Source organism: Sarcophilus harrisii, chromosome 2, assembly GCF_902635505.1.
Source record: "Sarcophilus harrisii chromosome 2, mSarHar1.11, whole genome shotgun sequence".
Classification (NCBI taxonomy): Eukaryota; Metazoa; Chordata; class Mammalia; order Dasyuromorphia; family Dasyuridae; genus Sarcophilus; species Sarcophilus harrisii.
The window spans coordinates 455,560,331-455,576,109 of NC_045427.1; the positions used below are offsets into that span (position 1 = coordinate 455,560,331).

Consider the following 15,779-nt stretch of genomic DNA (forward strand, 5'->3'; position numbering starts at 1 on the left):
TTGTTTAAACTGCCTCCTGCACCTGTCTATAAGCCACTCAAATTCAGGCACATGGGTGTGAGGTTGCAGCTGTCAGCAAATACTAGCTGATTTGATAGCTCACAGAGCACCTTATATTCAAAAATGCTTTCCCACTTTTGAAATTCATAGTGTTTGTAAGACAGTGTTACCCCCCTGGTCTAGGCATTGAGGAGAAAGAGTAATAACCCACATTTCTATGAAGCATAAGTATTGCAAAGTGCTTTCTTCAAAGTGTTCTCAAGCATGGTTTTCTAGCATGGTCGGTTAAATGACTTGCCACTAGACCAAAACCAAAAATTTATCCTTAACAAGAAATTAGAGACACTGTACCTTATCTTCAGGAAGCTCACAGGAAAGTCAAGAGAAGTCAGAGCCAAAATATGGAGAGCAAATGCAGTTAGAATACAAACTACTGTCCTGGTACAGAGTGTCACAGGTATGCCTTGTTTTTTTTTAAGAAAAAAATACAATGTGTGGGAAAACCCAAATTTATATACCAGATAAATTGAAAGGAATTGGAAAGGTGTGAAATAATTCTCTTTATAAAAGGAATCTTTCCTCAAAGAGTATTTTCTTATCTGCTGGTATCAATTCTCTGCTGTAATTCTTCATCCCAGAGACAAAAAAGTCCCCTTCCCCCTTCCTTCATGGAAACAACCTTCAGAATGAATGTTGGATTTAAAGTCTGCAGCTCTGGGCTTGGATCCAACTCTGCTACCTAACAGACATAATCTTAGGGATAGGGAATAGGGGTTAGGCATGTGATTACCTTGACATAACGAACTCCCAGATGAGGAAATTCCCTCTGCCAATGCAAATGGGCAGCTCTTTTGCAAGTTGTAGTATTAGGGAGCTTCCTAGAGCACCAAGAAGTTAAATCACTTGCCTATGATTATATAAGAAGTTATGTAGCATAGTAGACAGTCTTCCCAGATTCTATCCAATTCACCTTTCTGCCTCTCATAGTGGATATTTATATAGTGTTTATATCCTACAGGCATCATTTCATTTGGCCCTTCCAACATCCCTGGATGGCTGGTAAGTTTTATTATTATCCCCATTTTAAAGATAGGGAAATTGACATCAGAGAGATGAAGCAATTTACTTCATGACTTGCCTGGGGTCACACAGCTAGTGTTAAGTGTCTGAGACTGGACTTGAACTCAGGTCCTCCTGACTCCAGAGCCAGTGCTCTATCTATTGCACTATTCAGCTGCTCCCATTTAATAGACTTCTAAGATGAGGTCTGAAGCCAGGTAATAACACTCTATCCATGGTATCACTCTGCTACTTATTATCTTTGTGTCTTTAGAGAGTCAATCATGATTTTTGAAGTGCCTATCACAAGCAAGTCACGTCATATCTCTGCTGCCAAATCTGTACAATAATATCCTGATATTAGTCTTTAAAGTCCTTTATCGTGAAATAGCCTACAATTCTTTTTTTTTAATTGGAAGGTGAGTGAGTCATAGTAGGAAAAGAAAAGAAAAAAGTTTACAATACTTTCTTCAGGGAATTTAATTCAATAAACATTAGTTAAGGATTACCTTTGTGCCAAGCACTGTGCTGGGGATATAAGGACCAAACCAACTAGTCTCTGCCCTTAAGAAGCTTATGATCCACTGAAGGACTAAATGTGTTTGTATGTATGGGTTGGGGGAAGGGGAAAGAAGCCAAATACTACAGGCACATGGATCAATACAAAGGGATAGCTAGATGGTGCCATAGTACACCAAGCACTCAGTCTGGAATCAGGAAGACCCACGTTCAAATGCAGTCTCAGATACTTACTAGTTGTGTGACCCTTGGCAAGTCACTTAACTCTGTTTGTCTCAGTTTCCTCATTTGTAAAATGAGCTAGAGAAGGAAATGGAAAACTACTCCGGTATCTTTGCCAAGAAAACTCCAAATGCAAGTTTCAAAGAGTGACTGAAATAATTGAACAACAATAATGCATTGCAAAGCAAATTGATGATGAAGGAGAATTATCCAGAATTATTTTATTTTCAATAAAGTATTGACATATTTGTGTTTTAAATTCTCTAATTCTTAAAAATGACTTGACCAAAAGACCACAGCAAGTGAGCAGAAGACTAAGAACAATGAATATGCTCCCTTCCCTGGTCTCTGTTTTGGGGAGGCTAGGGGGCCTATAGGAAGGAAGCCTGGCTCCATCCTTGCCTTATGAGAAGGGCTTCTTGTGGAGGCCTAGAGAAGTGGCCGTCACTTCTCTGACAGAAAGGTTTTTCTCTAGACAGAAAGGTTTGTGGAGTTATGGAGTTACGGAGTGTGATATGTAGCCCTATTGGCAATCCAGGTCCTTCACCATCATTTTTTTTAACTTTGGGAGGAATCCTGAATCACAGCCCAGCCTGGGTCTTTACACAAAGTTTGAAAAGAGCATTTCCTTCCAGAACTGATGGCTGGCTAAGGGCAGCAGGCTTTCCGGCTAGAATGGGCTTTCCAATTTCTTCTTGCCCTGTAGTAGTGGACGGGCCGGGGGGTGGGAGGTCCTGCCAAGGGTTTGGAAGACTGTGCCCATTGTAACTGTAGCCAGCCCCCAAAGACCTCACTAGGACTTAGCAGCAGTCTTTCCAGGAGGGGCCCTGGGGCCACAAGCAAGGCTGCTACAAATACATTAGGTGAAGACCCTCCTACTGCAGGCTCCCCACATAAAAGTCCCAATTAATCCCAAGCCAATTGTGGCAAATGCCCTGCCCAGCCTGGTCCTTAGGCCAAGAGCCCTGAACCTCCCTTGGTACTTCCTCGAGACTCTGTTCCATCTTTATGTAGCCCCTCATGACTGTTCTGGGCTGGGTTTCCGAGGTGCTACACCCGGGTATGAACAGGGAAACAGCCTGGCCAAGATTTGGGAAGAAAAGGAAGTTGCCCCCCAGGAGTGAGGAGGCTAGCTGAATGCTAAGTTCTGCCCCTGCCAGACTTCAGCCTGGCCAGGCACTCGCAGCCCTGCTTAGCTCCTGGCATGGCAACTGCTGCCTTCCAGCTCTGGGTGTCCTGGCCCAGGCATGGCCTCCCTTACCATCCACCCACCCCAATGTCTTCTTGTACAAATAAAGTAATACTAGAGATACCATCAGCACCTCAACCCAGTCTGGTTTTAGATTTGCAATTTTGACATCTGAAGTTCCTCAGGAGAGATCTATGTGCCATATTCATATAGAATTATATAAAGCATATATTCATATTCCCTACACACTTAGCTTCCCTATCTAACATTCATATAACATTACATAAAGCATGTATATATACTATAACCACATAATAGCATGCAAAATCAAATCATCAATAATTTGTATGATGTCTCAATCCTGTAATAATGCACATTTCTATGACATTCTAAAGCTTTCAGATTATTTTCTTAAAAGTAGCAGCTGCACATATTCACAGAATCACCAAATTCAAAAACTTAAAAAGCACTCAGTGGTTTTCTAGTCCAGCCCAAAAGAAGCCCCCCTCAAATATACCCAATAGGTATTTTCCAGCCATGACCTTCAAAGAAAGAGAACCCAGAATCCCTCAAGGTAACCCATGGCACCTTGGTATCATTTTAATCATTCACTTTCTTTGCAGTTTACAACCATCACTCCCATAAGTCATGTCTAGTTTCTTTTTCATATGACAACCCTTTAAATATTTTAACTTGGCTATCTCATCCTCCCTGGGTCTTCTCTTCTCTGGGCTAAGCATTCTTAATTCCTTTAGCAAATACTCATATGACATGAATTTACAGACTTTCACAATCTCAGGGGTCATCATCGTCAGTAATTGTCTGCTGGACATTTCCACCTTGATGTCCATGGACATCTCCAAAGTCACCATGTCCAAAGCAGAACTCACCATTGTTTCCCCTAAACCCAACAAAAACTTCTCTATTTCTGTCTGTTTCACTCAATCCATTCCACTTTCCTGACTGGTGAACCCTGAGTTATTTTCAACTCCTTTGTCTCTAACTTCCTCCATATATAATCATATATTGTGTGTGTGTGTGTGTGTGTGTGTGTAAAATCAGTTGACCTATTTTATTCATTCTTCTTCACACAGCTTAAATTTCCCCTGCATCCCTCTTTTATCCATCTTCCCAGAGAGTAACTTCTTATTTTAAAAAGATTTTTTATATTACTAAAAAATAATTCAGTCAAACCAATCAACAACTGGAGGAAAACCCTGACATTCTATGAAATGTTACACGTTCACAAACTTCTGCAAAGTGAGGGATAGATGTCTTCTCAAAGCTTCTCTTTGGAACCAAGATTGTTCTTTATACTTCTGCAACATTAAGTTTCTGTATTTTGTAGTGGTTGCTTTTTCCACTGATATTGTTGTAAACATTGTGTATTTTGTTTTCTCAGTTCTGCTTACTGTTACTTTGTATCAGTTCACATAAATCTGTCATTGTTTCTTTGTATTTGTCATGTTCTCCATTTCTTACAGTGAAACAGTGTTCCTTACATTCATGTGTCATAGTGTGTTTAGTCATTCCCCAATCAATGGGCATCTTTTCCACTTCCAGTTCTTTGCTATGATTAATAATGCTGCTGTCAATGTGTTGAGGTCACTGTGCCTTTTCTCTCTGCAGGCTGACATTACATTAGCATTCTTAGTTGCCAGATCTCACTTTGGGTTCCTATTGAGTTGAGGTTTGTTCAAACCTCCAGATTCATTTCAAATGAACTGCTGTGGAGCTATGGCTCCTCATTTTGTACTTGTATTTATTATATGGCTACATGGATCCAGCTCAATCAGTGCAAATTGTTGGAGAAAGGGGAATGGAAGAGGAAGAATGTGAAAGAAAAGAGCAGCTGCTTTTCATTGATATTTTTTGCCCTTACATCATCTTCATTTCCAAATATATCCATCCTTCTCTCCCCTAGAAAGTCATTACTTAATAACAATGGAGAGGGGAGGGAGCAAAAGAGAGAAAGAAAATACTGATCCTGAGCCAAGTAACTTAACCTCTGTCCACTTTAGTTCTCTCATCTGTAAAATGGGGATAATAATAGCACCTACCTCCCAGGATTGTTGTGAGAATCAGATCAGATAAAAATTGTAAAATGCTTAGCATAGTTCCTGGCACATAGTAAGTGCTAATAGAAGTTAGCATTATTGTTTTTAAAAGTTACCATTATTATTAAAATGTTATTCTTATACTTTTGTGCAGAATAGGCTAGGGAAGACTGGTAATGGAAAAAGGGAGACCAGATAAGAAACTATTGGGATAGTCCATAAGCAATGAGGGTTGAGACTGAATTGTGGCAGAGGGAGTGGAGAGGAAAGTGTAGCTAGGTGGTGCAGTAGCTAGAGCACTGAGCTTGTATTCAAATCCATCTTCAGTCACTTACTAACTGTGTGAACAAGTCAACTAACCTCAATTTCCTCAACTATAAAAATGGGGATGATAATACACACCTTACGGGGTTACTATGAGAATCAAATGAAAACAATATTCATAAAGTACTTAGCATAGTGACTGACACATAGATGCTATATAAATACTAGATAATATTATTATTAAAATCCACATCAGTCAGTGACAGCCAACTTCTACTTTTCCTGATTATTTCCCTCCCCCCTTCCTTATACAAGGTTTCCTAAAAGTCTTGATGTAGTTTTAAGCTTTATTAAAGTTCTAAAAATTTAAAGTTTTTAAGTACTTTTAAGTACTTAAAATTTGGGGTTCTGGTACTTTCAAATTTTGTTACTTTAGAGATAATAATATGTGCAGCTTCTCTCTTATGGGCTATTTCTATTTGTTTTTTTCTCAACATTATTTTATTTTCCCAAATTCATGTAAAAGCAGCATCCAACATTCATTTTTGTAAAATTTTGAATTCCAAATTTTTTTTCTCCCTTCCTCTCTTACCTCCCTCCTCCCCAAGACAGCAAGCAATATCTAGGTAAACACATACAATTCTTTTAAACATATTTCCATATGATCATGTTGTGCAAGAAAAATCAGACCAAAAGGAGAAAAAAACACAAGAAAGAAAAAAAGCAAACCAACAAACAAAAAGATAAAAATACTATGCTTTGATTCACATTAAATCTCCACAGGTCTCTCCCTCGATTCAGATGGCATTTTCATGGGCTACTTTTGACAATTTGCAAGCCTTAGGATGCCATAGAAATGGGAATTATGATAGAATTGATATATACCATATATAACTTGTTAATGTGATATATAATACATAATATGTTTTAAGTTTTAGGAGCTTAAAACTTCACTAAGACTTTTGGGATTCCCTAAGTCCATACAATAGCCCAAGTTACTAATTTACATTGCCCCCCACCTTGCTCTCTCCATTTGTTTTAAAGATGGGCAGGGAGAGGAGGGACACTTTCAGTTGTGATCCCCAGATTTTTAGCTTCCAGTGATCTCAGCCCATGAAATTCTGGATGGCCACTACCTCTCTGTGCTTTTCCAAGGCACTTACTGATCTCCCTAAACCACAACTCCCTCATTTCTCCATTTTGATGTAACACTCCTACTCCCAGTCCCACTACCTACATCACTGGAACATACCCATACTTAGTAGATTTGCAGCCCAAAACTCAAACCTTCCATCCTCCAGGGATCAGGAATTTCCTAACTACTGGGTGGGCAATTTCATTATGAGAATGACCCTTGGTCAATATTAATTAAAGGAACTCATTTAAAAAATCTTTAGGACTAGGCCTGGCCTAATCCGATTACACATTCTTACTTCTCTAGGTCTACTTGGTACCCCCCAATGGGGCTGTACCAAGGGTCCTGTTCTTACTTGTTAGGAATTTAACATAAATGTTTAAATTAAAGTTAGGCCACAAGTTCATTTTATTCCAATAATTACTAGCTTCTGCCCTCATGCTCAAGCATGCTGAGGTTTCTTTTCCTGAGGCCCCAGATCATCCAAAGCTCCCTTTAACAGTTCTTCATAGCAAAGAATAGGACTCCAGTACCTCAAAGCAAAGGCTGGAACACAGTTCTGCTCAGCGCCTGCTCTACTCAATACTTCTACTCCGCTGATGAAGAGGTAGGACAAACAGGAGCCATCATCCCTCCTACAGTCATATTTTGATATGAACTCTGGGAGAATTTGACTACAAAGCAGCTTTTCCAGCCAATGAAAGTTTATATATACCATTCAGAACAGCATACATCTCATCATCATTCCTATTCCCACTGAGAGGCCTAGAAGATCTCTATGGGGTACTCAACCATAAGATAGTCATTTCCATAAATTAATGCACTACCCTCCCATCCCTTCTGAGAAGTGCCTGAGCTCGCTGTTGTTTTAAAGATTCATATGGAATTTAAACAGAAAAACAGATGGAAAACAGTGGAAAGAACCTTAGAAATGCAAGTCAGGAGACTTGTGTTCTGGTATTGAGGCCCCTATTAATTCTGGGTCCAAACTTGAACACATCCCTTCCCCACTTTCCCTCTCCACATCCATTTTCCCATTTATAATTAAGGGATTTAGGTTTCAGTAGTCTATCAGGACTCTCCCAGTTCTGACAGGCTGTGTTCTAAGGTCCTTCTCAGGATGCCAGTCTTTGTTCGGAGGTCTCTCCTAGTTTTGACACTGTTCTAAGAACTTTCCCAGGTCTGACATAACAATCTGTTCTAAAGCGCTATGCAGTTCTGACATAACTCTATAAATATAAATGATGATGATGCTTTCTGTACTTTTGTTAATGTCCACAGCAGGAAAAACAACTAAAAAATTCACAAATCCTGGTTCTGTTTATATTCCTGTCCTGAAGGATAATTAATTGCTAGCTTGAGTAGATACTAGAATTTGATTATAGGTGTCCATGAAGCATTGACTCATCCTGACTCCCAGCAGTTCAGTCCTTAAAAATTAGGAGAGAGTCTATTGAAAGCACTTAAGACTTAAAAATTAGGAGAGAGTCTATTGAAAGCACTTAAGACTATTTAGTCTACATCCTGGGGTTTAGAGGGGGGTGGGGATTATTGATATCTTTGATTTAAAAAACTATTGTGTAGAAGAATAAAACAAACTATGAGAGAATAATTCAACAAAGGAGATTATGCCTCCATATAAGTATGGTATAGAAGAAAAATGCTAAATTTGGAGTCAAAAGACTTGGGTTCAAATTTTAGCTTTGTCTCATTTTCTGTAAACCTTGAGTAAATTACTTCCTCTGGGTCTCTGTTTTCTTATCTGTAAAATGGGGTGGAGGTGGGGATGGGAAAGGGGATTAGACTAAAAAGGGACTGCACTAGATGCCTTCTACTATTCCTTCCAGCTTTACATTTATGGTCCTATGACAATCCCTCCTCATTCTGCTCCCCAACCCTTGCTTTCTTGGAGAAAGTATTGTCTTTTTGAGAGAATAGGGCTAAACAGCTGAGAGTGTGGTTACCAAGTTCTACCAGCAGGTGGTGACACTCTCATGCTTCTCACTACACACAAAAAAATCCAAAACACAAAGACATACAACATAGACGCAAATACAACAATACAGACACACAGAGAACACAGAAGCATCTCTGGGCTTTCACCCAGTAATTCCTCTGTTTTTCATCTGACTATGTTTCTCACCTCTCCAAGCTCGTGCTTATGATGTTTCCCTGACAGTTTAGAATATATTTCCTAGGTGTGTATGCTGATAGAACAAACATGTGAAAGTGAGATACAGTTCCATAAATCTTCACCATTGTCACCAAGAATCAGGTGTGGGAAGATGATAGAATAAAAAAATGTGTCTATATTGATTCTCTCATCTCCAAGTATTTGGCTTCTGTAGGAAATTGAACTGGAAGGTGACTAGAGTCTCACCTTAGGATCTCATGGCTATCTAGCATGAATTCCTTTTTCTTCCCAGTTCTTTACCTTAAGTCATTTCAGCATCTTTCTTTATTTACTCTTTCTTTTTTATCAGTATTACACAAAGAAGTGGCCATTTTTTGCCAAGTTCAATCTTTATGACTTTCATCCTATTCCCTCTTATCTTCTTCTGGAGCTTCTATTAATCTTTCCTTGCACTAACTTTCAATCTTTTGTTCATCCACTGGTTATTTCCTGGATCCCTAGAAACATTCAATCAGATCTCCCCCAACCTTTAAAAATAATTAAATAAATCAAACCTTCACTTGATCCTATCACCTCCTCAAGCTGTACATTTCCTTTCTTTCATAGTCAAATTTCTAGGAAAAATTCTTTACATTCATGACTTTCACTGCCTTATCACCCACTCACTTTCCAACCCCTTTCAATCTAGCTCTGACTTTATTACTTAACAGAAACCACCATCTTCAAGATTTAGTTCTTAGTTGCTAAATACAATGCCTTTTCTTGGTTTTTATCTCTCTTATCTCTGCAATATTTAACACTGTGAGCTATTACCTCCTCCTAACTACTCCTTTTTTCTTGGATTTTCATGACCCTAAATGAATGAATGCTAAAGCTTTTATTAAGTGCCTACAATGTATGGGGCACTGTGCTAATTCCTGGGAATGCAGTTACAAGCAGGCAAGTTTCTTCCTGCCTTCAAAAATATTCTAATGAAGAAGACAACAAACATAAATGGAAGCTGGGACAGTATACAGTCATGGTTTGGAAATAGTCAAGAAGTAACACTGAGACCCCATTCCAGATAAGGCAGGACAGAAATTCACCTATCATATTATAGGGTTCCAGGGTTAGAATTCAGGTTTCAGTAGGAGGGAAATGAAGGGAAGGGCTGAAGGACAAGTGGTTTGTTCTCTCCTACTTTTCCTTCTACCTGTCTACTCTTCATTTTCTTCTTCTGTATCATTATCCCTCTTCTGCTCCTCACTGTGTGGGGGGTTGTCCTCATGCTTTGTCTCAGTGATCTCATCAACTCTCCTGTATTCAGTAATCAACTTCAGATAGATGGCTTCAAAATCCACATATGATGGTTTCAGAATCTACATATCAGTCCTCATGTTCTCCTGAGCTTCAAACTCATACCACTAGCTGCCTATTGAACATTTCCAATTTGACATCCCAAATTTGGTATCTCAAATTCAATATGTTCAAAATAGAACTCGTTATCTTTCCCCTTTAAAAAAATCCCCTCTTCAAAATGTCCCTATTTCTGTCAAGGGCACTGTGATCCTTCCAGTTAACCTGCTTAATCACTTCATTCGATCCCCACTATCTCACTCTCTTTTGTACTACTCTTAGCTAACAAATATTATACATTCTACCTCCATATAATCCTCCTTTTCTCTCTATTCACTAGCCACTCTACTTTAAGCTTTTTGACTTGGATGATTACAGTAGCCTCCTAATTGGTGTCACTATCTCCTGTCTCCCCTGTTTCCAGTTCATCCTCTAAAAAATTGCAAAAGAAATATTTTTAAAGCACATCTGCCCATTCTGTTTCTTCTTGCTCAAGAAATTTCTTATCTTCCCTATAGTCTCTAGAATAAAGTATCAATTCCTCCATATGACATTTAAAAACCTGAATAATCTGTTCCTAGCCAGTCTTTCCAGACTGATTTCACGTTATTTCCCTTCATGAACTCAACCTCTCAGCCAAATACTTGCTATTCTCTGTGCCTGCCATTTCATCTCCCATAGCCATACTTTGCTTAAACTGTCTTTTCCTTACCTCGACCCATCTCACCCCCAGGCCTGAAATGTTCTGCCTTTTTCTCCTCTGCCTTTTATAGTCCCTAACTTTTTTCAAGGCTCAGCTTAAGTATTACTACCAACACAACCAGGGGTTTCTGACACACACACCCCTTCCCCATGTTAAGTGATTTTTCTCCAAATCAGTTATATTTTCTTCATAAATTTCTTTTTTTGCTGAGGCAATTGGGGTTAAATTACTTGCCCAGGGTCACACAGCTAGAAAGTGTTAAGTGTCTGAGCCCAGATTTAAACACAAGTCTTCCTGACTCCAGAGCTGGTGCTCTATTCACTGCACCACCTAGCTACCCCTCTTCATAAATATTCTATATTAACTTATCTATATGTCTAGTGCTATCTCCACCAGTAGAATATAAGCTCTTTGAGAACCAGGATTTTTTTCTGTCTTTATATTTCCACTACCTGGTACACTTCCACTTTGATTTGAGTCAAATTGTCAGAACACTGTATCTGAATACACTCTCAGGAAAATACAATATTGGTGCCAGGCTGCAGTTACTTGAAGTTAATATTTCTTGCTTTTCAAGGAACTTGAGCTCTTTGCTCCTTGCATGGCAGCTTTTTAATGACTGGTTCAGAGGTGGGAAACATCACAGATCTGGGCTCAGTTCAAGATGGCTTCATGGCTGAGGTATTACTAGAGCTGGACTTTGAGGAATGAACAGAATTCCAGCAGACAGAGAAGAAATAGACAATCTCCTGGCCGGAAAGGAATGTATTCCAGCTTTGAATTACAGCCCTGTGCTGATCATAAAATCAAGGAATCCTCTATCTCTGTCCCCTGTCATTTTACATATGAGGAAATCAAGACCCAAGAAAAGGAAGATTTTTGCCTTTAAGCCATATAGGTAATAGGAATAGAGCCAGAATTCAAAACCAGGTTCTCTGATCCTAAATCCAATGCTTTGTCTTGTGCTGAAGTCTATACCTTCTTCAAAATTGTGGAACAAAATGTTTTCTCAGCAGCATTCCAGAAGCATCTTGGATGTTGGAGAAATCAATGGTGTCCTGAGACAGATACCTCTTCTAAGGAACCTTTCTTCATCACAGAAGCCCACAATGGCCTCCCCTTCTCTGTATTCATACATATTCATTCATATTTCTCTGTCTCCCTCATTCTGACACTTCCCATGCCTCCTACTCTAAATCCCTCTCCCAATCCTAACTAACTCAGTTGCTAGACACTTGTTGTCTGCTAATCAGTATGTTAATAACAGCTCAATATCAGATGACGGAACCATTAAATCTCTCAACTCTACTTTCTACACCCATTTCCATCATCTCAATGGGCATCCTCCACAAGAGCTCCAGAGTGAGAGGATTCATCTGCTTCAGGAGCTGTGACCATGAGTTTCCAAAGCTAGTCTGTACTGGGTTTGCATATCAGTGGGCAAAGGCAGTTTCAGGGAATGTGCTGGATCTGATGAGGAGAAACAGGAGGTGGGGTAGGGTGGTCCTTTGGGCTTATGCAGATTTCAAGCACTTGGGCAAACACATCACTCATTCTCTCAGGAGACTTCTTGGCTCAGAGATCCTAACCAATGCATTGCCAAGCAAGTTGGCAGCTTCAGTAAGCCAGACCCTTCCCCTGTAAATAATAATAATGTTCTTACTTTGTTTACAAAACACTAGACAGTTTACTAAGTGGCTTTCACAATCCTTATTGAGAAGCAGAATGGTGGACTGGAATAGTCCCTTGATTTGAAGTTAAAGAACTTGGTTCAAATTTCCATTCTGCTATTTTTTATATAATCATGGGCAATTCGTTTTTCCCTCTCTCAGACTAAATTTCCTCCCCTGTAAAATGAAGGGTTTGATAGGTCTTTTCCAGCTCTAAGGCCAATAGCCAAATGATCCTTACTCTTCTAAGTTCAAATCTGATTACCTCATTCACAACAGGTGGATAGAGAATGCCACACAAATAAAATTGCAAACTGACCCAAGAACCTAAGGTTGAAGTGCAATTCATTAAGAGAGTGAGTCTGTGACAGAATTATAAGTAGGAGTTCTTATGTGAGGTGCAGATTCAGCCGGGAATATGGTACAGAAGATGGTCTGATTCGAGGTGCAATCACCTGGAAGAGAGAGTAGCTGTTTTAAGAGTCCAGTTCTTGCACCCTGAGGAAGAGGGAAGATATACCATGGCAACAAGACTCTGGGGTAGTAGTCTATGATAACGCTCGCACCTTCTGGTAGCTGGAGCTAGCAAAAGACAATGAAGCAAGGGGGCATTTTGCTACAGGGAAGACGTATGGCTCCCCTGGATTCTGGTGCCCTGGATCACAGTCTTAGTTATCCTAAGATTGTTATAATTCTTAGGCAAATATTCTTCTAATTATGAGGCTTAGGGGAAATTATTTTTCTCCAGCTTCCCAATGGGTCTGTGGTGAAACTGAGACCAGAATCCAAGTCTCCTGACTTCCAGGCAGTGCCGTTTCTTCCCACTGCCTGTTTAATGCTGTGCATGGGCTAGGAGCTGTGCTCAGGTCCCAGGGGTCCTATGAGGATTAGCCACAGGGAATCCTCAATCCCTCTCAGCCGGGCTGGACTCCAGCTCTCCTGATGGCCCAGCTGGCAGAGTCTTGCTGTGCTCTGGAAAGGCTCCGAATCCGAGTCTAATAAACCCTGTACTTCCTAAAGCAGAAGAGAAAGGTTTGGGCATCGTTTGCTGTTTGGAACTATCTGTGGAGCTGCCTTTTCCAGAACCGGAACATGGGCGCCTAAGCTTGGTTTTGGGATCCTGAGTTTCTGTGCTGTCCTTCCTTCCTTACAGGTAACATCATTGGTTCTGGGATATTCATCTCCCCTAAAGGTGTGTTAGAGCACACAGGCTCAGTAGGTCTCGCCCTTGTGGTCTGGGTACTAGGTGGAGGAATCGCAGCCCTCGGCTCCTTGTGCTATGCTGAGCTCGGAGTGGCTATCCCCAAATCTGGAGGTGACTACTCATACGTGACCGAGATCTTCGGAGGCCTTGCAGGGTGAGTACTAAGGAGTGAATTCTGGAACCGGCCACCCAGGGCTCTGGGCGTGTATCATATGGCCCAAGCTTGGCTGTACATACCCAGACTGTGCATGCGCATGTTTGCTTCCAAACCCCAAAACTTAACGGACAAAGGACAGCCATTCCCTTGTCCTCACTAAGTCTCATCTCCCTCTTTTGTTAGGGAGCTTTTCTATGCCAGTGAGGAAGGGGGAGCCTTCTTCTCTTTTGGGTGAGGAGAAGGGTAAGCAGGAATAGTTCACTTGACGCAAACTCTCTATATAAAAATCTGTATTTTTAAAAATATTTTTAATTTTTTAAAATTTAAAAATCTGGAATAAGTGTCTGATTCTCATTACAAAAGGACTTTTCCCTTTGCAAAGGCCCTTGGGGAAGGCTGGTAACAATTAAAGACAAAGCAGCCAATATGCTCTCAAAACTTTCAAAAATTTGTTATCTTATTCTAACTGAACTATTTTAGGATCTAGTCATAGCCCATGAAGGCAAGAGATTTATAACCAAATAAATTATTACCTTTATGCATAAACAATAGCCTTGTTTTACTATTATCATTGCTTTTTTAAAATATATAATATGAGGGTGAAGATTGAAAGAGATTGGGTTTGAGAACTGAACTTCTTTCAGGAAATCCCCTGGGTAAGTAAATTTCCTTGATCTATACAAATGAGAGCCTTTTTTTCAATCAATGGCCTTAGAAAATTGCCAGAAGTACTGAGCAATTACTTACCTAGGGTCTGTCAATATGTGTCAGTCCAGATTCTAATCAGGTCATCTAGTTTGATTTTTTTCTCTTTTCTTTTTAATATATTTTTATTTCATAAAATATTTCCCAATTACATGTAAAAATATTTAACATTCATTATTTAGAATTTTGAGTTCCAAATTCTTTTTTGCCCCTTCCTTACTTCTTGAGAAGGAAAGCAATATGATATTGATTATACATATGAAGTCATACAAAATATATTTTCATATTAGCCATATTACAAAAGAAAGAAAAAAAACTATGTTCTAATTGCACTCACCGTTCATCAGTTCTCTCTCTTGAGGTGAATAGCCTTTTTCATTATGGGTCCTTTGGAATTGTCTTAGATCATTGTCTGGATTAGAATAGCTAAGTCCCTCATAGTTGATCATCCTTATGATATTTCAACTCTTTTCTTTATCCACTGTATTACACTATGTAAAAAGCATATGCAAATACTGAATAGTCTATCTTGCTTCTTTGGAATGATCTCAATACTGGAATAAAGGCTGTTTTGCCCACACCACCCTGAGTAGCTATTGCTAATTATATGGAGGCAGCTACCAGAACTGAAGCATTGTACTAGGGTAGAATGAGTAAATTTCCTCTCTAAGAAAGGACTAACTTAAACCCCCTGAAAACCTCCATTTCCTTATCTATGAAGTAAAGGGGAGGATCTCATGTTCTCTAAGACCAAAGCATTTTATGTTTTAAGTACTTACTGTGAATCCTTATTTCCTTTTGAAGTGACAGCATCACAAGATCTTACATTTTCCAAAACTCTTTTAAAGTTATCACTTCACTCACCATGTCTTGAAAGTTATTAACCTGCACATCCACTTTGACCTAGCTATACCACTATTCAGGCGATATCTAAAAGAGATCAAAAGGGAAAATCATTTATATGTACAAAAATATGTATAATCACTCTTTTCATGGGAGACAAAAGTTGGAAACTAAGGGGTTATGTTCCTATTGGGAATGGCTAAACAAATTATAGTATATGGATGTACTGAAATATCATTGTGCCCATGAAAAAGTATGAAATGGACCTTTCCAAAGAAGATCTTTATGAACTGATTCAGAGAAATGGGCAAAACTAGGAAAAGGATCTATATAATGCTAACAACATTATAGAGAAAAACAACTTGAAAGATTTTAGAATTCTATTCAACACAGTGATAAAGCAAAAGTCCAAAAGAATGAATATAAACCATGCCCTTTATTTTCTGACAGAGAGATGATGAACTTAAAATGCGGACATACTAACATGGAAATTTGTTTTGCTGAACTATGTAAAAATGTAGGATTTTGTTTGGAATTGCTTATTTTTTAATTTGCTCTAAGTGGGGGGATAGATTAATTTTTT

The 15,779-nt window shown here is 39.3% G+C and overlaps 1 protein-coding gene across 2 annotated transcripts in view; it reads left to right on the forward strand.

Moving 5' to 3' along the window:
• Nucleotides 1-15,779, forward strand: part of SLC7A10 (solute carrier family 7 member 10) — a 46,649-nt gene that overhangs the window by 18,855 nt on the left and 12,015 nt on the right. For both annotated transcript variants that reach the window (XM_031954378.1, XM_003757186.2), the window contains exon 2: nt 13,441-13,645. In XM_031954378.1, coding sequence (XP_031810238.1) covers nt 13,441-13,645 — 205 coding nt within the window. The remainder of the gene's footprint in view (nt 1-13,440; nt 13,646-15,779) is intronic.